This window comes from Oncorhynchus clarkii, chromosome 4, assembly GCF_045791955.1.
Source record: "Oncorhynchus clarkii lewisi isolate Uvic-CL-2024 chromosome 4, UVic_Ocla_1.0, whole genome shotgun sequence".
NCBI classification, from domain to species: Eukaryota; Metazoa; Chordata; class Actinopteri; order Salmoniformes; family Salmonidae; genus Oncorhynchus; species Oncorhynchus clarkii.
Genome location: NC_092150.1, coordinates 581,633 through 605,720, shown reverse-complemented (window position 1 = coordinate 605,720; position 24,088 = coordinate 581,633). Strand labels below are relative to the sequence as shown.

The 24,088-nt window shown below is 47.4% G+C and overlaps 2 protein-coding genes across 2 annotated transcripts in view; one reads left to right on the top strand and one right to left on the bottom strand.

Annotated features, from left to right (window-relative positions):
* The first annotated feature begins 354 nt into the window (after positions 1-354).
* LOC139407522 (glucosaminyl (N-acetyl) transferase 3, mucin type) lies at positions 355-1,703 on the top strand. The gene has a single exon (XM_071151324.1). It carries the CDS (start codon positions 355-357, stop codon positions 1,678-1,680), a length of 1,326 nt encoding a protein of 441 aa, XP_071007425.1. The 3' UTR covers positions 1,681-1,703.
* A 2,242-nt stretch (positions 1,704-3,945) lies between these two features.
* Positions 3,946-24,088, bottom strand: part of LOC139406270 (BCL2 interacting protein 2) — a 69,510-nt gene continuing 49,367 nt past the window's right edge. Inside the window, exons 7-10 of the mRNA XM_071148722.1 lie at positions 13,794-13,925; positions 8,630-8,716; positions 8,357-8,455; positions 3,946-5,913 (exon numbers count right to left, since the gene is read on the bottom strand). Coding sequence (XP_071004823.1) covers positions 5,856-5,913; positions 8,357-8,455; positions 8,630-8,716; positions 13,794-13,925 — 376 coding nt within the window. The 3' untranslated portion in view covers positions 3,946-5,855. The remainder of the gene's footprint in view (positions 5,914-8,356; positions 8,456-8,629; positions 8,717-13,793; positions 13,926-24,088) is intronic.

Here is a 24,088-nt window from a genome sequence, read left to right as displayed (position 1 = left end):
TGTCAGTTTACTCTACTTTACACTTTCAGTATCAATGTGCTACTAACGTGTCAAGATGTGGATGAGGAAACTATCCACATACAGGTGCCACAAGTTGAGCCACTCCCCGTGGATACAGTACGTTTCTACCAACTGGTGTATACACCATGCCTATAGACCATGCCCACTAAAGTTAATGATCACACCTCTCCTTTTAAACTGAGGTGTGAGAGATGTGCGTCATTTACTTGAGCTGAGGTCGAGGTGAGACACATTCAGTTGAGCAGTAGTCTTCTTTGCGGTGGTTTCCATTGATACTAATATCAGATAAAGAATACTAACAAGACATCATAGAAAGAGAATACCAGACTAGTAATGGCTGCAGTTTCCTTGTCCAGATCTCAGAGAATGTTCAGGAACTTGTCTCTGATCCTATTGAGTGGATCAGTCTCTCTGCTCCTGTGGATGGCTCTCAGACGTCCGCTGGGCTCAGACAGGGGTCCTCTCCCCGCTGCAGACCTCCTCCCCTCGGACTACGCTGCCGACCTGCAGGCCTGCTCAGCCATAATCCGAGGAGACATGGAGGGTCTGGAGAGGGAGCAGCTCAGCCTCCTGCTGAAGACCAAGAAGAAGCAGCAGCTGCTTTCAGAGGAGTTCTACCACAATGTAACTCAGGACTGTCAGAGGTACGTTGCAGACAGAGGGTTCATCACCGTTCCTCTGAGCCAGGAGGAAAAGGAGTTCCCCATCGCCTACTCCATGGTCATCCACGAGAAGATTGAGATGTTTGAGAGGCTCCTGCGTGCTTTGTACACTCCTCAGAACGTCTACTGCGTCCACATCGACCAGAAATCATCAGAGGACTTCAGGAGTGCAGTGAGAGCTATTGTTTCCTGCCTACCCAATGTGTTTGTGGCCAGTAAGATAGAGAGCGTGATCTACGCCTCCTGGTCCAGAGTGCAGGCTGACCTGAACTGTATGGAGGACCTGCTAAAGTCACCTGTCCAGTGGAGGTACCTTCTCAACACCTGTGGAACCGACTTCCCCATTAAGACCAACGCTGAGATGGTTCAGGCCCTCAAGCTGCTGAACGGAAAGAACAGCATGGAGTCAGAGGTCACCAACGACTACAAGAAGGGCAGATGGCTGTTCCACCACAACGTCACCAACACTGTGGTCAGGACAGAGGTTAAGAAGACCCCTCCACCAATCAACACCCCCATGTTCTCTGGCAACGCCTACTTTGTGGTATCCAGAGCCTTCGTCCGTCACGTGATGAAGAGTCAGGAGGTCCGGGTTCTGCTGGAGTGGGAGAAGGACACCTATAGTCCTGATGAACACCTGTGGGCCACTCTGCAGCGCATGCCCGCTGTCCCAGGCTCCAACCCCCCCAACAGTAAGTTCCAGCAGTCTGATATGAACTCCATGGCCAGGGTAGTGAGGTGGAGCTACCTGGCTGGGGATGTGAGGAGCGGAGCCCCCTACCCCCACTGCTCCGGGACCTACAGGAGAGCTGTGTGTGTCTATGGAGCTGGAGACCTGCAGTGGCTCCTAAACCAACACCACCTTATTGCTAACAAGTTTGACCCTGAGGTGGATGATGTGGCGATCAGGTGTCTGGAGTCATACCTGCGCTTTAAAGCAACGTACAGTGTATCAGTAAGGACAGTGGAATCTGGGAATATCTTACAAAAACTATGAAAGGTTGTAAATACAATCGTGTAGCTGTTTTTACCCCTTTAACTCTATTCTCAAACGGCTAGAGCGTGTTTTATTTCTGATTATACTGTATATTTGATGTTAATGTAAGACGGTTGTAAATAAAATGTAGTTTTTCTTAGATGTTGGGGTTGCACTGTATCGTTGTGATTACTATGAATATTCCAGACATACACCCTCCTGTAGTCTTTAATTAGTACTGCATCTAGTCCAATGACTAGTTTCACTGAACACATCAATTCTGTAACAGTTATACCATCGTTATTACTGTTCTACACGTAGTCAACAATGCCAGGCTATAAAGTTTTATAACATTATATATACATACTTGGTGTATGAGGGAATGACAAAACCTATGTGTATATATGACTAGTGTGCCTGGAGTCTTTCATGATTTTTAGGGCCTTCCTCTGCACCACTACCTGCTATGACAACTGCTCGGCCTCCGACCGCAAGGCACTACAGAGGGTAGTGCGTACGGCCCAGTACATCACTGGGGCCAAGCTTCCTGCCATCCAGGACATCTATACCAGGTGGTGTCAGAGGAAGACCATAAAAATTGTCAAAGACTCCAGCCACCCTAGTCATAGACTGTTCTCTGTGCTACCGCACGGCAAGCGGTACCGGAGCACCAAGTCTAGGTTCAATAGGCTTCTAAACAGCTTCTACCCCAAGCCATACGACTGCTGAACAGCTTCTACCCCCAAGCCATTAGACTGCTGAACAGCTTCTACCCGCAAGCCATACGACTGCTGAACATCTTCTACCCCCAAGCCATTAGACTGATGAACAGCTTCTACCCGCAAGCCATACGACTGCTGAACAGCTTCTACCCCCAAGCCATATGACTGCTGAACAGCTTCTACCCCCAAGCCATACGACTGCTGAACATCTAATCAAATGGCTACCCAGACTATTTGCACCCCCCCCATTTACACTGCTGCTACTCTGTTATCTATGCATAGTCACTTTAATAACTCTACCTACATATTACATAAATTACCTTGACTAACCGGTGCCCCGTCTACAGCCTCGCTATTGTTATTTTACTGCTGCTCTTTCATCATTTGTTACTTTTATTTTATATTCTTCTTAAAATGGCATTATTGGTTAGCTATAATTAATATAAAACCAACATGCAACAATTTCAATGATTTTAATATAGTTCATAGAAGAAAATCAGTCAATTGAAATTAAATCAGTCAACTCATTAAGCCCTAACCTATGGATTTCACATGGTGGGCAGAGGCGCAACCATGGGTGCTCATCCAATCAGAATGAGTTTTTCCCCACAAAAGGGCTTTATTACAGACAGAAAAAGTCCTCAGTTTCCCGCATGTGGAGGTCCTGGGCTGGCATGGTTACACGTGGTCTGCGGTTGTGAGGTCTGTTGGAAGTACTTCCACATTCTCTAAAACCACATTGGGAAGCAGCTTGTGGTAGAGAAATTAACATTCAACATTCACTCTGGAAATAGCTCATTCCTGCAGTCAGCATGCCAATTGCACGCTCCCTCAAAACTTGAGACATTTGTGGCATTGTGTTGTGTGACAAAACTGCACATTTTAGAGTGGCCATTTATTGTCCCCAGCACAAGGTGCACCTATGTAATGATCATGCTGTTTAATCAGCTTCTTGATATGCCACACCTGTCAGGTGGATGGATTATCTTGGCAAAGGAGAAATGCTCACTAACAGATGTAAAACTTTGTGCTCACAATTTGAGGGAAATAATATTTTTGTGCGTATGGAAAATGTCTGGGATCTTGTACTTCAGCTCATGAAACCAACACTTTACATGCTGAGTTGATATATTTTGTTCAGTATATTTATATATAGATTGAACAGAAATCTGCCATTCAGCACACGCCTTTATGCAAAGTGGGTTTAGTCAGAAATGTTCTAACTTACTCATTTAGAAGCAGCTCATCTTCTCTGTGTTTTAATTAAAGCCTCTCTAATGTAAAACAATACCTTAAGTAACACCAAGGTATTAAGGCAGCTTTTTCATTTGACTCCTCATTTAAGAGTAGTTTTTTTGTTGGAACCATGCCATTTTTTTTACTGTAGAATACCGAAGACAACTAATTTGAGTCAAACATGAAACTAAACCCAGTCTTACCATGTAATGTATTGTTAGTATAGTATATCATATATTAACAATATGTTTTGTATGCCAACTACTGTGGTAAGTATGTGTGTTTTTCTGTTGTACTTGAAAAATTCTTCCTAATGAATAAAGACACATTTGGATGTGGATTTTTACTTTAGAGAAATAATGTACAAGAACGTCCCCTCCAAAAACACTTGACAAAAACCAACATCCTGATTGACAGTAAGACTGGTATCACATTTCAGCATCAACCAATATCTCTTTAGGTTCTCTGTTTTCACAACATATACCTTGTTGTCGCTACAGACAGACAGAATCTGGTCCTTCCAGACATATGACAGTAACTTTTTCATGTAGGATTCTTTCAAAGACATTAGCAGTAAACCGTTTCCAGGTCATGCAAAACCTGCAGTAAAGAGTTTCATGGTGCTGTGAAACCTGCTCTATTTAACATCACTCTGTGGGGTCATGTGACCTAAAATAAGGATAAAAAAAAAAAAACATAAAAATATATATTAATCTTTGTCCTTTCTCACCTGTTGAATATAAATATATATTTAAATGTAATGAAGAACAAGCATCAACCCTCAGTAACAGAGTGCCTTAAATACATTGCAGATACAAAAAGTAACTATGACATCAACATTTCTATGTTTGGCTTGATACATAAAAGGTTACAGAGCACGGTGGAGAGATTGACCAGAGAGAGAGTGGGTTGCAACAATGAGTGGGAGAGAGAGGGTTGCAACAATGAGAGTGGGAGAGAGAGGGTTGCAACAATGAGAGAGGGAGAGAGAGGGTTGCAACAATGAGAGAGGGAGAGAGAGGGTCGTAACAATGAGAGAGGGAGAGAGAGGGTTGCAACAATGAGAGAGGGAGAGAGAGGGTCGTAACAATGAGAGAGGGAGAGAGAGGGTTGCAACAATGAGAGTGGGAGAGAGAGGGTTGCAACAATGAGAGAGGGAGAGAGAGGGTCGTAACAATGAGAGAGGGAGAGAGAGGGTTGCAACAATGAGAGTGGGAGAGAGAGGGTTGCAACAATGAGAGTGGGAGAGAGAGGGTTGCAACAATGAGAGTGGGAGAGAGAGGGTCGTAACAATGAGAGAGGGAGAGAGAGGGTTGCAACAATGAGAGTGGGAGAGAGAGGGTTGCAACAATGAGAGTGGGAGAGAGAGGGTTGCAACAATGAGAGTGGGAGAGAGAGGGTCGTAACAATGAGAGTGGGAGAGAGAGGGTCGTAACAATGAGTGGGAGAGAGAGGGTTGCAACAATGAGAGTGGGAGAGAGAGGGTTGCAACAATGAGAGAGGGAGAGAGAGGGTTGCAACAATGAGAGTGGGAGAGAGAGGGTCGTAACAATGAGTGGGAGAGAGAGGGTTGCAACAATGAGAGTGGGAGAGAGAGGGTTGCAACAATGAGAGTGGGAGAGAGAGGGTTGCAACAATGAGTGGGAGAGAGAGGGTTGCAACAATGAGAGAGGGATGCAACAATGAGAGAGGGATGCAACAATGAGAGAGGGAGAGAGAGGGATGCAACAATGAGAGAGGGAGAGAGAGGGTTGCAACAATGAGAGTGGGAGAGAGAGGGTTGCAACAATGAGTGGGAGAGAGAGGGTTGCAACAATGAGAGAGGGATGCAACAATGAGAGAGGGATGCAACAATGAGAGAGGGAGAGAGAGGGTTGCAACAATGAGAGTGGGAGAGAGAGGGTTGCAACAATGAGAGTGGGAGAGAGAGGGTTGCAACAATGAGAGTGGGAGAGAGAGGGTCGTAACAATGAGAGAGGGAGAGAGAGGGTTGCAACAATGAGAGAGGGTCGTAACAATGACAAACGGAGAGTTAGAGGGTTGTAACAAAGTAACAGGGAGAATGGTCTCAGAAAGGTACTTATCTTCTCTTACACCTGGGCTAGCTCTCTAAGTCTCTCAAGTTGCAACACACATTATCAACAGTAAAGGCTGATCAGATGTGGTTCTGAACATTCGTCATCGGTCTGGAGCTGTGCAGGGCAGACAGAGCAGAGCTAGCAAGCCGCCCAGGTAGTCTTACTCTGTCTCTGGCATGGCTGCCATCTCCACTCTGACGGGTTTCTCCTGGTCGAGCCTGTGGAAAGAGAATAATCGTCAGAGCTCTGGGACTGGAACCAAACCCCTAACTGGCCTCCACTATACTAAGTAGAACACCATGAGGACTGGAACCTAACCAACCTCCACTATACTAAGAAGTAAACACGGTCAGGACTGGAACCAAACCCCTAACTGACCCCCACTATACTAAGTAGAACACTGAGTACTGGAACCAAACCCCTAACCGACCTCCACTATACTAAGTAGAACACTGAGTACTGGAACCAAACCCCTAACTGACCCCCACTATACTAAGTATAACACCAAGAGGACTGGAACCAAACCCCTAACTGACATCCACTATACTAAGAAGTAGAACACCATGAGGACTGGAACCAAACCCCTAACCGACCTCCACTATACTAAGTAGAACACTGAGTACTGGAACCAAACCCCTAACTGACCCCCACAATACTAAGTATAACACCATGAGTACTGGAACCAAACCCCTAACTGAACCCCACTATACTAAGAAGTAGAACACCGTGGGGACTGGAACCTAACAGTCGTGGCCAAAAGTTTTATAAATATACATTTTCACAAAGTCTGCTGCCTCAGTTTGTATGATGGCAATTTGCATATAGTCCAGAATGTTATGAAGAGTGATCAGATGAATTGCAATTAATTGCAAAGTCCCTCTGTGCCAATTAAATGAACTGAATCCCCACAAAACATTTCCACTGGATTTCAGCCCTGCCACAAAAGGACCAGCTGACATCATGTCAGTGATTCTCTTGTTAACACATGTGTGAGTGTTGACGAGGACAAGGCTGGAGATCACTCTGTCATGCTGATTGAGTTCGAATAACAGACTGGAAGCTTCAAATGGAGGGTGGTGCTTGGAATCATTATTCTTCCTCTGTCAACCATGGTTACCTGCAATGAAACACATGCCGTCATCATTGCTTTGCACAAAAAGGGCTTCACAGGCAAGGATATTGCTGCCAGTATCATTGCACCTAAATCAACCATTTATCGGATCATCAAGAACTTCAAGGAGAGCGGTTCAATTGTTGTGAAGAAGGCTTCAGGGTGCCGAGAAAGTCCAGCAAGCGCTAGGGCTGTCTCCTAAAGTGGATTCAGCTGCGGGATCGGGGCACCACCAGTACAGAGCTTGCTCAGGAATGGCAGCAGGCAGGTGTGAGTGCATCTGCACACACAGCGAGGTGAAGACTTTTGGAGAATGGCCTGGTGTCAAGAAGGCAGCAAAGAAGCCACTTCTCTCCAGGAAAAACATCAGGGACAGACTGATATTCTGCAAAAGGTACAGGGATTGGACTGCTGAGGAGGTAAAGTCATTTTCTCTGATGAATCCCCTTTCCGATTGTTTGGGACATCTGGAAAAATGGTGAGCGCTACCATCAGTCCTGTGTCATGCCAACAGTAAAGCATCATGAGACCATTCATGTGTGGGGTTGCTTCTCAGCCAAGGGAGTGGGCTCACTCACAATTTTGCCTAAGAACACAGCCATGAATAAAGAATGGTACCAACACATCCTCCGAGAGCAACTTCTCCCAACCATCCAGGAACAGTTTGGTGACGAACAATGCTTTTTCCAGCATGATGGAGCACCTTGCCATAAGGCAAAAGTGATAAATAAGTGGCTCTGGGAACAAAACATTGATATTTTGGGTGCATGGCCAGGAAACACCCCAGACCTTAATCCCATTGAGAACTTGTGGTCATTCCTCAAGAGGCGGGTAGACAAACAAAACCCCAAGACTCCAAGCAATGACTATGCAAGAATAGGCTGCCATCAGTCAGGTCTTGAAAAAGAGGGGTCAACACTGCAAATATTGACTCTTTGCATCAACTTAATTTAATTGTCAATAAAAGCCTTTGACACTTATGAAATGCTTGTAATTATACTTCAGTATTCCATAGTAACATCTGACAAAAATATCTAAAGACACTGAAGCAACAAACTTTGTGGAAATTAATATTTGTGTCATTCTCAAAACATTTGGTCATGACTGTAGAGAGAATGATTTATTTCAGCTTTTATTTCTTTCATCACATTCCCAGTGGGTCAGAATTTTACATACACTCAATTAGTATTTGGTAGCATTACCTTTACATTGTTTAATGCAGTCTGTCACAGAGATATACTACATAGACCTACTCTTTAATGCAGTCTGGTATAGAGATAGACCTACTCTTTAATGCAGTCTGGTATAGAGATAGACCTACTCTTTAATGCAGTCTGGTATAGAGATAGACCTACTCTTTAATGCAGTCTGGTATAGAGATAGACCTACTCTTTAATGCAGTCTGGTATAGAGATATACTACATAGACCTACTCTTTAATGCAGTCTGGTATAGAGATCGACCTACTCTTTAATGCAGTCTGGTATAGAGATATACTACATAGACCTAATCTTTAATGCAGTCTGTTACAGAGAAACTACATAGACTTACTCTTTAATGCAGTCTGGAATAGAGACGTATTCCATAGGAACCAGTTCAGAAAGGTCTGTCAAGTTGAACACAAATTGGATCTTCTGGCTGAACTTTGAGCTGAAACAAGGAAAGCAGAAGACATTTAGGGAATGATCTGATAGGTCTTTATTTTCCAACATCTTAATTATGAAAACATAGAGGCACCTACTGTACCTTTTGAAAGGTTATTACCTACCTCAGGAAGTGTTTGGTGACGGTTATGAAGAAGAGTTCTAACACTTGACCACCTACCTTATAAAGGGTTTGGTGAGGGCCAGGAGGGTGCGGATAAACCAGGAGGGGTGGACGATAATCAACGACTTCAAATTCTTCCTTAACCTGAAAGAGGAGAAAGGGCATGTCCTTAGTGAACATCCAATGGTTCGGCAATGGGCATCCCCGGCTGCTTGGGCAATGGGCATCCCCGGCTGCTTAGGCAATGGGCATCCCCGGCTGCTTAGGCAATGGGCATCCCCGGCTGCTTAGGCAATGGGCATCCCCGGCTGTTTAGGCAATGGGCATCACCAGTTGCTTAGGCAATGGGCATCATCAGTTGTTTAGGCAATGGGCATCCCCGGCTGCTTAGGCAATGGGCATCCCCGGCTGCTTAGGCAATGGGCATCCCCGGCTGCTTAGGCAATGGGCATCCCCGGCTGTTTAGGCAATGGGCATCCCCGGCTGCTTAGGCAATGGGCATCCCCGGCTGCTTAGGCAATGGGCATCCCCGGCTGCTTAGGCAATGGGCATCCCCGGCTGTTTAGGCAATGGGCATCACCAGTTGCTTAGGCAATGGGCATCACCAGTTGCTTAGGCAATGGGCATCACCAGTTGTTTAGGCAATGGGCATCACCAGTTGTTTAGGCAATGGGCATCACCAGTTGTTTAGGCAATGGGCATCACCAGTTGTTTAGGCAATGGGCATCACCAGTTGTTTAGGCAATGGGCATCACCAGTTGTTTAGGCAATGGGCATGGTCTGAATGCCAAATCTTTGATAGGTGTAAGTAATATATTTTTTTACATGTATTTTTTATTTCACCTTTATTTAACCAGGTTGGCCAGTTGAGAACAAGTTCTCATTTACAACTGTGACCTGACAAAGGAAAGCAGTGTGACACACTGCACATAGATGTGCAGAAGATGTGCAAGTAGAGATACTGGGGTGCAAAAGAGCAAGAACCTAAATAACAATATGGGGATGAGGTAGTTGGGTGGGTTATTTACAGATTGGCTGTGTACAGGTACAGTGATCGGTAAGCTTCTCTGATAGCTGATGCTTAAAGTTAGAGAGGGAGATGTAAGTCTCCAGCTTCAGTGATTTTTGCAATTCGTTCCAGTCATTGGCAGCAGAGAACTGGAAGGAAAGGCAGCCAAAGGAAGTGTTGGCTTTGGGGGTGACCAGTAAAATACACCTGCTGCAGCGCATACTACAGGTGGGTGTTGCTATGGTGACCAGTGAGCTGAGATAAGGCGGTATCTTTACCTAGCAAAGACTTGTAGATTACCTGGAGCCAGTGGGCTTGGCGACGAATATGTAGCGAGAGCCAGCCAACGAGAGCATACAGGTCACAGTGTATACAGGTAATTCGTAGTATATGGGGCTTTGGTGACAAAACGGATGGCACTGTGATAGACTACATCCAGTTTGCTGAGTAGAGTGTTGGAGGATATTTTGTAAATGACATCGCAGAAGTCAAGGATTGGTAGGATAGTCAGTTTTACGAGGGTATGTTTGGCAGCATGAGTGAAGGAGGCTTTGTTGCGAAATAGGAAGCCGATTCTAGATTTAATTTTGGATTGGAGATGTTTAATGTGAGTCTGGATGGAGAGTTTACAGTCTAACCAGACACCTAGGTGTTTGTAGTTGTCCACATATTCTAAGTCAGAACGGTCCAGAGTAGTGATGCTAGTGGGGCGGGTGGGTAAGGGCAGCAGTCGGTTGAAGAGCATGCATTTAGTTTTACTAGCGTTTAAGAGTAGTTGGAGGCCACGGAAGGAGAGTTGTATGGCATTGAAGCTTGTTTGGAGGTTAGTTAACACAGTGTCCAAAGAAGGGCCAGAAGAATACAGAATGCTGTCGTCTACGTAGAGGTGGATCAGAGAATTACCAGCGGCAAGAGCGACATCATTGATGTATACAGAGAAAAAGTCAGCCTGAGAATTGAACCCTGTGGCACCTCCATAGAGACTGCCAGAGGTCCGGACAACAGGCCCTCTGATTTGACACACTGAACTCTATTTGATAAGAAGTTGGTGAACATGGCGAGGCAGTCATTTGAGAAAGGATATTGTGTACGCCGATAAGAATACGGTGATTGACAGAGTCGAAAGCCTTGGCCAGGTTGATGAAGACGGCTGCACAGTACTGTCTTTTATCGATGGCGGTTATGATATTGTTTAGGACCTTGAGCGTGGCTGATGTGCACCCATGACCAGTTCGGAAACCAGATTGCATAGTGGAGAAGGACCGGTGGGATTCGAAATGGTTGGTGATCTGTTTTTTAACTTGGCTTTCGAAGATTTTAGAAAGGCAGGGTAGGATAGATAGATATAGGTCTGTAGCAGTTTGGGTCTAGAGTGTCTCCAACATTGAAGAGGGGAATGACCGCGGCAGCGTTCCAATCTCAGGCAATATGAAAGAGTTTGAACAGGCTAGTAATAGGGGTTGCAACAATGGACTTTACACACATACACCACTTATCTTAACGGTGTATGTTGTGGTAGAGTAGTGTGTTGTATTGTAGATATGTTGTGGTAGAGTAGTGTGTTGTATTGTAGATATGTTGTGGTAGGGCAGTGTGTTGTAATGTAGATACAGTTGAAGTCAGAAGTTTACATACACTTAGTATGGAGTCATTAAAACTCATTTTTCAACCACTCCACAAATTTCTTGTTAACCTCTCTGCGCACGGTACCCTGTAGAGGGATGAAATTCGACAACATACGGTGATCGCTACATAAATAGTCATCTTGCTAATCCAACTGCGTTGTCAGATTTAAAAAAGGATTTACTGCGAAAGAATACGATGCGATTATCTGAGGATAGAGCCCCATAAAATACAACTATTTCAACCAGCACAGGCGTAACAAAATCACAAACTGCAATAAAATAAATTGTTTCCCTTTGACGATCTTCCTCTGTTTGCAATCCCAATGCTCATTGTTACACAATGAATTGTCTATTGTTTGATCAAATCCGTTTTTATAGCCTAACACGAAACATTTTGTGAACCGCTTGTGTAGTGAATTCCGTCTCATTCCATTTGACGACACATTCCAGGTAAATCACCCACACAGAACGTGACTTTTCCAGTCATGTTTGGTTTCACTGCAATCAACTGGTTTGTTTGTAACACAACTAAACCTGATGGGCCATTTCGCGGGACGTATTGACTGAAAGAAACCGATTTGAAGACAACAAGTAATGACATCACAAAGCACCAATGATATGACCACTGTTTGGTTGATTGACAGTATTTTAACCCAATGACCACTGATCGTCTTGAAATCTAGCTGGGTAGATAGCCAATGAGCTGAGGTAAATGTTAATATGCAACGGTTGTGTTGGAAGACCAACCCATGTCGTAAACTCCGGCGTAAAGAGAGTCATTCGCTATTGAAGTTTTATTCAGGGAAGGAGCTACGCATTTTACGCACAGCGTTGTTTTGGTAAACACGCAGATTCAGCTGTTTATATATCAATCAGTATGGCGACTAAGTCAGGGAAAGCTAAATCTGAGTCTAGATATACAGATGTACACACAATTTTAGAAGAAATTGATTGGAAAAGTGAGACAGAGATTGTTGTAGGACGATTCATTTAGTGATTCCCAAGTGGAGGAATATTTTTTGAGAGGACACTGTTGTAGCCACTGTGTATAATCGTAACGGTGCCTGCAGAAGAGGAACAATGTCACTGTTTTGGACTGGTAAGTTCTACTCATGCTAATGCCCTTGTTAGAAATTAATAATATAGCTCCAGGATGGCGCAGCGGGTGGCGCCAGCTGTGCCACCAGACTCTGGGTTCGCGCCCAGGCTCTGTCGTAACCGGCTGCGACCGGGAGGTCCGTGGGGTGACGCACAATTGTCCCAGCGTCGTCCGGGTTAGGGAGGGCTTGGGCGGTAGGGATATCCTTGTATCATCGCGCACCAGCGACTCCTGTGGCGGGCCGGGCGCAGTGCGCGCTAACCAAGGTTGCCAGGTGCACGGTGTTTCCTCCAACATATTGGTGCGGCTGGCTTCCGGGTTGGATGCGTGCTGTGTTAAGCAGCAGTGCGGCTTGGTTGGGTTGTGTATCGGAGGACGCATGACTTTCAACCTTAGTCTCTCCCGAGCCCCTACGGGAGTTGTAGCGATGAGACAAGGTAGTAGCTACTAAACAATTGGATACCACGAAATTGGGGAGAAAAGGGGGTAAAATTCAAAAAAATAAATTAATAATACAAAATATTATTTGTGATTTTTTTAAATTTTAGAAGCAATATATAAAAATGTAATGTGATGAAATGATGTAATGAACTGTAATGAAAAGTGATGAAATGTGTCTGCTGCCCCACCCCAACCGACATGAAATAGCCTATTTGAGGCTGTTGAGGGGAGGGCAGGCCCACAACAATGGCCAAAGTGAAAGGGAGACAGTAGATACAGCTGGTCTGTTGTAATATAATAAAGACAGTAGATCTAGTTGAAATGTCATAATATAAAAGAGACCGTAGATCGCAGATCTATAATAATATATTCAACCTTATGTTGCCTGTACTCACTCACTCACTCACTCATATATATATATATATATCTGTTTATTATACCTCAGCATCACAATATTGTATAGAGCTTTGGCAAAGTGGTTGGGGTTATATCCTTCCTGTTTGGCCCTGTCCGGGGGTCTCATCGGTTGGGGCCACAGTGTCTCCTGTCCCTCCTGTCTCAGCCTCCAGTATTTATGCTGCAGTAGTTTATGTGTCGGGGGGCTAATGGGTAACTGGGTAATAGGTCTACTGGGTAACTGGGTAACTGGTCTACTGGGTAACTGGGTAACTGGTCTACTGGGTAACTGGTCTACTGGGTACCAGAGTAACTGGTCTACTGGGTAACTGGTCTACTGGGTACCAGAGTAACTGGTCTACTGGGTAACTGGTCTACTGGGTACCAGAGTAACTGGTCTACTCGGTAACTGGTCTACTGGGTAACTGGTCTACTGGGTAACTGGTCTACTGGGTAACTGGTCTACTGGGTAACTGGTCTACTGGGTAACTGGTCTACTGGGTACCAGAGTAACTGGTCTACTGGGTAACTGGTCTACTGGGTACCAGAGTAACTGGTCTACTGCGCAACAGGTACCATGGTAACAAAATAACTGGGCTACTGGGTAACAGGTCTACTGGGTACCAGAGTAACTGTGCTACTATGTCTCACCTGCGGTCGATCTGCTGATAGCACTTCCTGAGCCAGCCCACACTGGGCATCTTCTTCCTGGACGTGGCGCCGTTCAGATACACTATCATATAGTTCTCTGCTACCAAGAGCTCCAAAGTGCCGATCACATACCTGATAACACACAACAACAGAGAGGGGTGAGGGTTAGGTTACAGAGAGGGGTGAGGGTTAGGTTAAAGAGAGGTGTGAGGGTTAGGTTAAAGAGAGGGGTGGGGGCTAGGTGACAGAGAGGGGTGAGGGTTAGGATAAAGAGAGGGGTGAGGGTTATGATGAAGAGAGGGGTGAGGGTTAGGATAAAGAGAGGGGTGAGGGTTAGGATAAAGAGAAGGGTGAGGGTTAGGTTAAAGAGAGGGGTGAGGGCTAGGTGACAGAGAGGGGTGAGGGTTAGGTTAAAGAGAGGGGTGAGGGTTAGGTGACAGAGAGGGGTGAGGGTTAGGTGACAGAGAGGGGTGAGGGTTAGGATAAAGAGAGGGGTGAGGGTTAGGATAAAGAGAGGGGTGAGGGTTAGGTGACAGAGAGGGGTGAGGGTTAGGTGGCAGAGAGGGGTGAGGGTTAGGTGGCAGAGAGGGGTGAGGGTTAGGTTAAAGAGAGAGGTGGGGGCTAGGTGACAGAGAGGGGTGAGGGTTAGGATAAAGAGAGGGGTGAGGGTTAGGATAAAGAGAGGGGTGAGGGTTAGGATAAAGAGAGGGGTGAGGGTTAGGTTAAAGAGAGGGGTGAGGGCTAGGTGACAGAGAGGGGTGAGGGTTAGGTTAAAGAGAGAGAGGGTTAGGTGACAGAGGGGTGAGGGCTAGGTGACAGAGGGGTGAGGGCTAGGTGACAGAGAGGGGTGAGGGTTAGGTGAGAGAGAGGGGTGAGGGCTAGGTGACAGAGAGGGGTGAGGGTTAGGTGACAGAGAGGGGTGAGGGTTAGGTGACAGAGAGGGGTGAGGGTTAGGTGACAGAGAGGGGTGAGGGTTAGGTGACAGAGAGGGGTGAGGGTTAGGTGACAGAGAGGGGTGAGGGTTAGGTGACAGAGAGGGGTGAGGGTTAGGTGACAGAGAGGGGTGAGGGTTAGGTGACAGAGAGGGGTGAGGGTTAGGTGACAGAGAGGGGTGAGGGTTAGGTGACAGAGAGGGGTGAGGGTTAGGTGACAGAGAGGGGTGAGGGTTAGGTGACAGAGAGGGGTGAGGGTTAGGTGACAGAGAGGGGTGAGGGTTAGGTGACAGAGAGGGGTGAGGGTTAGGTGACAGAGAGGGGTGAGGGTTAGGTGACAGAGAGGGGTGAGGGTTAGGTGACAGAGAGGGGTGAGGGTTAGGTTAAAGAAAGGGGTGAGGGTTAGGTGACAGAGAGGGGTGAGGGTTAGGTGGCAGAGAGGGGTGAGGGTTAGGTGGCAGAGAGGGGTGAGGGTTAGGTGGCAGAGAGGGGTGAGGGTTAGGTGGCAGAGAGGGGTGAGGGTTAGGTTAAAGAGAGGGGTGAGGGTTAGGTTAAAGAGAGGGGTGGGGGCTAGGTGACAGAGAGGGGTGAGGGTTAGGATAAAGAGAGGGGTGAGGGTTAGGATAAAGAGAGGGGTGAGGGTTAGGATAAAGAGAGGGGTGAGGGTTAGGTTAAAGAGAGGGGTGAGGGCTAGGTGACAGAGAGGGGTGAGGGTTAGGTTAAAGAGAGGGGTGAGGGTTAGGTGACAGAGGGGTGAGGGCTAGGTGACAGAGAGGGGTGAGGGTTAGGTGACAGAGAGGGGTGAGGGTTAGGTGACAGAGAGGGGTGAGGGCTAGGTGAGAGAGAGGGGTGAGGGCTAGGTGACAGAGAGGGGTGAGGGCTAGGTGACAGAGAGGGGTGAGGGTTAGGTGACAGAGAGGGGTGAGGGTTAGGTGACAGAGAGGGGTGAGGGTTAGGTGACAGAGAGGGGTGAGGGTTAGGTGACAGAGAGGGGTGAGGGTTAGGTGACAGAGAGGGGTGAGGGTTAGGTGACAGAGAGGGGTGAGGGTTAGGTGACAGAGAGGGGTGAGGGTTAGGTGACAGAGAGGGGTGAGGGTTAGGTGACAGAGAGGGGTGAGGGTTAGGTGACAGAGAGGGGTGAGGGTTAGGTGACAGAGAGGGGTGAGGGTTAGGTGACAGAGAGGGGTGAGGGTTAGGTTAAAGAAAGGGGTGAGGGTTAGGTGACAGAGAGGGGTGAGGGTTAGGTGACAGAGAGGGGTGAGGGTTAGGTTAAAGAAAGGGGTGAGGGTTAGGTGACCAAGAGGGGTGAGGGTTAGGTGACAGATGGGTGAGGGCTAGGTGACAGAGAGGGGTGAGGGCTAGGTGACAGAGAGGGGTGAGGGCTAGGTGACAGAGAGGGGTGAGGGTTAGGTGACAGAGAGGGGTGAGGGTTAGGTGACAGAGAGGGGTGAGGGTTAGGTGACAGAGGGGTGAGGGTTAGGTGACAGAGGGGTGAGGGCTAGGTGACAGAGGGGTGAGGGCTAGGTGACAGAGAGGGGTGAGGGTTAGGTGAGAGAGAGGGGTGAGGGCTAGGTGACAGAGAGGGGTGAGGGCTAGGTGACAGAGAGGGGTGAGGGTTAGGCGAGAGAGAGGGGTGAGGGTTAGGCGAGAGAGAGGGGTGAGGGTTAGGTTACAGAGAGGGGTGAGGGTTAGATGACAGAGAGGGGTGAGGGTTAGGTGACAGAGGGGTGAGGGTTAGGTGACAGAGAGGGGTGAGGGTTAGGTGACAGAGAGGGGTGAGGGTTAGGTGACAGAGAGGGGTGAGGGTTAGGTTAAAGAGAGGGGTGAGGGTTAGGTGACAGAGGGGTGAGGGCTAGGTGACAGAGAGGGGTGAGGGTTAGGTGACAGAGAGGGGTGAGGGTTAGGTGAGAGAGGGGTGAGGGCTAGGTGACAGAGAGGGGTGAGGGCTAGGTGACAGAGAGGGGTGAGGGTTAGGCGAGAGAGAGGGGTGAGGGTTAGGCGAGAGAGAGGGGTGAGGGTTAGGTTACAGAGAGGGGTGAGGGTTAGATGACAGAGAGGGGTGAGGGTTAGGTGACAGAGAGGGGTGAGGGTTAGGTGACAGAGAGGGGTGAGGGTTAGGTGACAGAGAGGGGTGAGGGTTAGGTGACAGAGAGGGGTGAGGGTTAGGTTACAGAGAGGGGTGAGGGTTAGGTGACAGAGAGGGGTGAGGGTTAGGTTACAGAGGGGTGAGGGTTAGGTTACAGAGAGGGGCGAGGGTCAGGTTACAGAGAGGGGCGAGGGTTAGGTTACAGAGAGGGGCGAGGGTTAGGTTACAGAGAGGGGCGAGGGTTAGGTTACAGAGAGGGGCGAGGGTTAGGTTACAGAGAGGGGTGAGGGTTAAGTTATAGAGATAATTGTCCACATCTGTTCAGCTGTAGGAGACGTGAGCGTTAAATGCGTCAGGAAATTGACTGAATATAGGCCTATAGCACTAGGGATCCACTGCATATTAAATATATACATAGGCTACTACTACTACTAATAATAATATACAGATACAGGCTACTACTACTACTACTACTACTACTACACAGATACAGGCTACTACTACCACTACTACTACACAGATACAGGCTACTACTACCACTACTACTACTATACAGATACACGCTACTACTACTACTACTACTACTACTATACAGATACACGCTACTACTACTACTACTACTACTATACAGATACACGCTACTACTACTACTACTGCTATACAGATACCGGCTACTACTACTGCTATACAGATACAGGCTACTACTACTACTACTACTGCTATACAGATACAGGCTACAGCTACTACTATACAGATACAGGCTACTACTACTACTATACAGATACAGGCTACTACTACTACTACTATACAGATACAGGCTACTACTACTACTATACAGATACAGGCTACTACTACTACTATACAGATACAGGCTACTACTACTACTACTACACAGACACAGGCTACTACTACTATACAGATACAGGCTACTACTACTACTACTACTACTACTACACAGATACAGGCTACTACTACTACTACTACTACAAAGACTACTACTACTATACAGATACAGGCTACTACTACTACACAGACACAGGCTACTACTGTACAGACAGGCTACTACTACTACTACACAGATACAGGCTACTACTACTACTACTACTACTACTACTACACAGACACAGGCTACTACTACTACTACACAGATACAGGCTACTACTACACAGATACAGGCTACTACTACTACTACTACTACTACTACTACTACTACTACACAGATACAGGCTACTACTATTACTACTACACAGATACAGGCTACTACTACTACTACTATACAGATACAGGCTACTACTACTACTATACAGATACAGGCTACTACTACTACTATACAGATACAGGCTACTACTACTACTATACAGATACAGGCTACTACTACTACTACTACACAGACACAGGCTACTACTACTATACAGATACAGGCTACTACTACTACTACTACTACTACTACTACTACACAGATACAGGCTACTACTACTACTACTACTACAAAGACTACTACTACTATACAGATACAGGCTACTACTACTACACAGACACAGGCTACTACTGTACAGACAGGCTACTACTACTACTACACAGATACAGGCTACTACTACTACTACTACTACTACTACACAGACACAGGCTACTACTACTACTACACAGATACAGGCTACTACTACTACACAGATACAGGCTACTACTACTACACAGATACAGGCTACTACTACTACTACTACTACTACTACACAGATACAGGCTACTACTACTACTACAAAGATACAGGCTACTACTACTACTACTACTACAAAGACTACTACTACTATACAGATACAGGCTACTACTACTACACAGACACAGGCTACTACTGTACAGACAGGCTACTACTACTACTACACAGATACAGGCTACTACTACTACTACTACTACTACTACACAGACACAGGCTACTACTACTACTACACAGATACAGGCTACTACTACTACACAGATACAGGCTACTACTACTACACAGATACAGGCTACTACTACTACTACTACTACTACTACACAGATACAGGCTACTACTACTACTACAAAGATACAGGCTACTACTACTACTACTACTACTACTACTACTACTACTACTACTACTACTACACAGATACAGGCTACTACTATTACTACTACACAGATACAGGCTACTACTACTACTACTACTACAACACAGATACAGGCTACTACTACTACTACACAGATACAGGCTACTACTACACAGATACAGGCTACTACTACACAGATACAGGCTACTACTACTACTACTACACAGATACAGGCTACTACTACACAGATACAGGCTACTACTACTACTACTACTACACAGATACAGGCTACTACTACTACTACACAGATACAGGCTACTACTACTACTACTACACAGATACAGGCTACTACTACACAGATACAGGCTACTACTACTACTACTACACATATACAGGCTACTACTACACAGATACAGGCTACTACTACACAGATACAGGCTACTACTACTACTACACAGATACAGGCTACTACTACTACTACACAGATACAGGCTGCTACTACTACTACTACTACTACTACACAGATACAGGCTACTACTACTACTACTACTACTACACAGATACAGGCTACTACTACTACTACTACTACACAGATACAGGCTACTACCAATACTATACAGATATAGGCTCCTACTACTACACAGATACAGGCTACTACCAATACTATACAGATATAGGCTACTACTACTACTACTACTACTACTACTACTATACAGATATAGGCTACTACCAATACTATCCAGATATAGGCTACTACTACTACTATACAGATATAGGCGTACAGAATGAGACTAATTTGTTAACTTTCTATCATAATATATTTTTTATAACGATAAGCATTATATAGTTAAATTAAAGTGGTAACTCTGGTTGGCCAAAAACAATCTTCCTCACCTCCAGTCCAACTGTCTGAGTCAGTTGGAGCACTGGTACGCACTGCCTTCCTAGGCCTGCATAGCTAAGCCTAATAATAGCCAGTCGGTGGTCACTGCCTTCCTAGGCCTGCATAGCTAAGCCTAATGCCAGCCGGTGGTCACTGCCTTCCTAGGCCTGCATAGCTAAGCCTAATAATAGCCAGGCGGTGGTCACTGCCTTCATAGGCCTGCATAGCTAAGCCTAATAATGGCCAGTCGGTGGTCACTGCCTTCCTAGGCCTGCATAGCTAAGCCTAAAAATAGCCAGTCGGTGGTCACTGCCTTCCTAGGCCTGCATAGCTAAGCCTAATGCCAGCCGGTGGTCACTGCCTTCATAGGCCTGCATAGCTAAGCCTAATAATGGCCAGTCGGTGGTCACTGCCTTCATAGGCCTGCATAGCTAAGCCTAATGCCAGCCGGTGGTCACTGCCTTCCTAGGCCTGCATAGCTAAGCCTAATAATAGCCAGTCGGTGGTCACTGCCTTCCTAGGCCTGCATAGCTAAGCCTAATAATAGCCAGGCGGTGGTCACTGCCTTCATAGGCCTGCATAGCTAAGCCTAATAATGGCCAGTCGGTGGTCACTGCCTTCATAGGCCTGCATAGCTAAGCCTAATAATAGCCAGTCGGTGGTCACTGCCTTCCTAGGCCTGCATAGCTAAGCCTAATGCCAGCCGGTGGTCACTGTCTTCATAGGCCTGCATAGCTAAGCCTAATAATGGCCAGCCGGTGGTCACTGCCTTCATAGGCCTGCATAGCTAAGCCTAATAATAGCCAGTCGGTGGTCACTGCCTTCATAGGCCTGCATAGCTAAGCCTAATAATAGCCAGGCGGTGGTCACTGCCTTCCTAGGCCTGCATAGCTAAGCCTAATAATAGCCAGTCGGTGGTCACTGCCTTCCTAGGCCTGCATAGCTAAGCCTAATAATGGCCAGTCGGTGGTCACTGCCTTCATAGGCTTGCATAGCTAAGCCTAATAATGGCCAGTCGGTGGTCACTGCCTTCCTAGGCCTGCATAGCTAAGCCTAATGCCAGCCGGTGGTCACTGCCTTCATAGGCCTGCATAGCTAAATCTAATGCCAGCCGGTGGTCACTGCTTTCCTAGGCCTGCATAGCTAAGCCTAATAATATCCAGTCGGTGGTCACTGCCTTCCTAGGCCTGCATAGCTAAGCCTAATAATGGCCAGTCGGTGGTCACTGCCTTCATAGGCCTGCATAGCTAAGCCTAATAATAGCCAGGCGGTGGTCACTGCCTTCATAGGCCTGCATAGCTAAGCCTAATAATGGCCAGTCGGTGGTCACTGCCTTCATAGGCCTGCATAGCTAAGCCTAATAATAGCCAGTCGGTGGTCACTGCCTTCCTAGACCTGCATAGCTAAGCCTAATGCCAGCCGGTGGTCACTGCCTTCATAGGCCTGCATAGCTAAGCCTAATAATGGCCAGTCGGTGGTCACTGCCTTCCTAGGCCTGCATAGCTAAGCCTAATGCCAGCCGGTGGTCACTGCCTTCCTAGGCCTGCATAGCTAAGCCTAATAATAGCCAGGCGGTGGTCACTGCCTTCATAGGCCTGCATAGCTAAGCCTAATAATAGCCAGGAGGTGGTCACTGCCTTCATAGGCCTGCATAGCTAAGCCTAATAATGGCCAGTCGGTGGTCACTGCCTTCCTAGGCCTGCATAGCTAAGCCTAATGCCAGCCGGTGGTCACTGCCTTCCTAGGCCTGCATAGCTAAGCCTAATAATAGCCAGGCGGTGGTCACTGCCTTCATAGGCCTGCATAGCTAAGCCTAATAATAGCCAGGCGGTGGTCACTGCCTTCATAGGCCTGCATAGCTAAGCCTAATAATAGCCAGTGGGTGGTCACTGCCTTCCTAGGCCTGCATAGCTAAGCCTAATGCCAGCCGGTGGTCACTGCCTTCATAGGCCTGCATAGCTAAGCCTAATAATGGCCAGTCGGTGGTCACTGCCTTCATAGGCCTGCATAGCTAAGCCTAATGCCAGCCGGTGGTCACTGCCTTCCTAGGCCTGCATAGCTAAGCCTAATAATAGCCAGGCGGTGGTCACTGCCTTCATAGGCCTGCATAGCTAAGCCTAATGCCAGCCGGTGGTCACTGCCTTCATAGGCCTGCATAGCTAAGCCTAATGCCAGCCGGTGGTCACTGCTTTCCTAGGCCTGCATAGCTAAGCCTAATAATAGCCAGTCGGTGGTCACTGCCTTCCTAGGCCCGCATAGCTAAGCCTAATAATGGCCAGTCGGTGGTCACTGCCTTCATAGGCCTGCATAGCTAAGCCTAATAATAGCCAGGCGGTGGTCACTGCCTTCATAGGCCTGCATAGCTAAGCCTAATAATGGCCAGTCGGTGGTCACTGCCTTCATAGGCCTGCATAGCTAAGCCTAATAATAGCCAGTCGGTGGTCACTGCCTTCATAGGCCTGCATAGCTAAGCCTAATAATGGCCAGTCGGTGGTCACTGCCTTCATAGGCCTGCATAGCTAAGCCTAATGCCAGCCGGTGGTCACTGCCTTCCTAGGCCTGCATAGCTAAGCCTAATGCCAGCCGGTGGTCACTGCCTTCCTAGGCCTGCATTGCTAAGCCTAATGCCAGCCGGTGGTCACTGCCTTCCTAGGCCTGCATTGCTAAGCCTAATAATAGCCAGTCGGTGGTCACTGCCTTCATAGGCCTGCATAGCTAAGCCTAATAATAGCCAGGCGGTGGTCACTCCCTTCATAGGCCTGCATAGCTAAGCGTAATAATAGCCAGTCGGTGGTCACTGCCTTCATAGGCTTGCATAGCTAAGCCTAATAATGGCCAGTCGGTGGTCACTGCCTTCCTAGGCCTGCATAGCTAAGCCTAATGCCAGCCGGTGGTCACTGCCTTCATAGGCCTGCATAGCTAAGCCTAATAATGGCCAGTCGGTGGTCACTGCCTTCATAGGCCTGCATAGCTAAGCCTAATAATAGCCAGTCGGTGGTCACTGCCTTCCTAGGCCTGCATAGCTAAGCCTAATGCCAGCCGGTGGTCACTGCTTTCCTAGGCCTGCATAGCTAAGCCTAATAATATCCAGTCGGTGGTCACTGCCTTCCTAGGCCTGCATAGCTAAGCCTAATAATGGCCAGTCGGTGGTCACTGCCTTCATAGGCCTGCATAGCTAAGCCTAATAATAGCCAGGCGGTGGTCACTGCCTTCCTAGACCTGCATAGCTAAGCCTAATGCCAGCCGGTGGTCACTGCCTTCATAGGCCTGCATAGCTAAGCCTAATAATAGCCAGGCGGTGGTCACTGCCTTCATAGGCCTGCATAGCTAAGCCTAATAATGGCCAGTCGGTGGTCACTGCCTTCATAGGCCTGCATAGCTAAGCCTAATAATAGCCAGTCGGTGGTCACTGCCTTCCTAGACCTGCATAGCTAAGCCTAATGCCAGCCGGTGGTCACTGCCTTCATAGGCCTGCATAGCTAAGCCTAATAATGGCCAGTCGGTGGTCACTGCCTTCCTAGGCCTGCATAGCTAAGCCTAATGCCAGCCGGTGGTCACTGCCTTCCTAGGCCTGCATAGCTAAGCCTAATAATAGCCAGGCGGTGGTCACTGCCTTCATAGGCCTGCATAGCTAAGCCTAATAATAGCCAGGAGGTGGTCACTGCCTTCATAGGCCTGCATAGCTAAGCCTAATAATGGCCAGTCGGTGGTCACTGCCTTCCTAGGCCTGCATAGCTAAGCCTAATGCCAGCCGGTGGTCACTGCCTTCCTAGGCCTGCATAGCTAAGCCTAATAATAGCCAGGCGGTGGTCACTGCCTTCATAGGCCTGCATAGCTAAGCCTAATAATAGCCAGGCGGTGGTCACTGCCTTCATAGGCCTGCATAGCTAAGCCTAATAATAGCCAGTGGGTGGTCACTGCCTTCCTAGGCCTGCATAGCTAAGCCTAATGCCAGCCGGTGGTCACTGCCTTCATAGGCCTGCATAGCTAAGCCTAATAATGGCCAGTCGGTGGTCACTGCCTTCATAGGCCTGCATAGCTAAGCCTAATGCCAGCCGGTGGTCACTGCCTTCCTAGGCCTGCATAGCTAAGCCTAATAATAGCCAGGCGGTGGTCACTGCCTTCATAGGCCTGCATAGCTAAGCCTAATGCCAGCCGGTGGTCACTGCCTTCATAGGCCTGCATAGCTAAGCCTAATGCCAGCCGGTGGTCACTGCTTTCCTAGGCCTGCATAGCTAAGCCTAATAATAGCCAGTCGGTGGTCACTGCCTTCCTAGGCCCGCATAGCTAAGCCTAATAATGGCCAGTCGGTGGTCACTGCCTTCATAGGC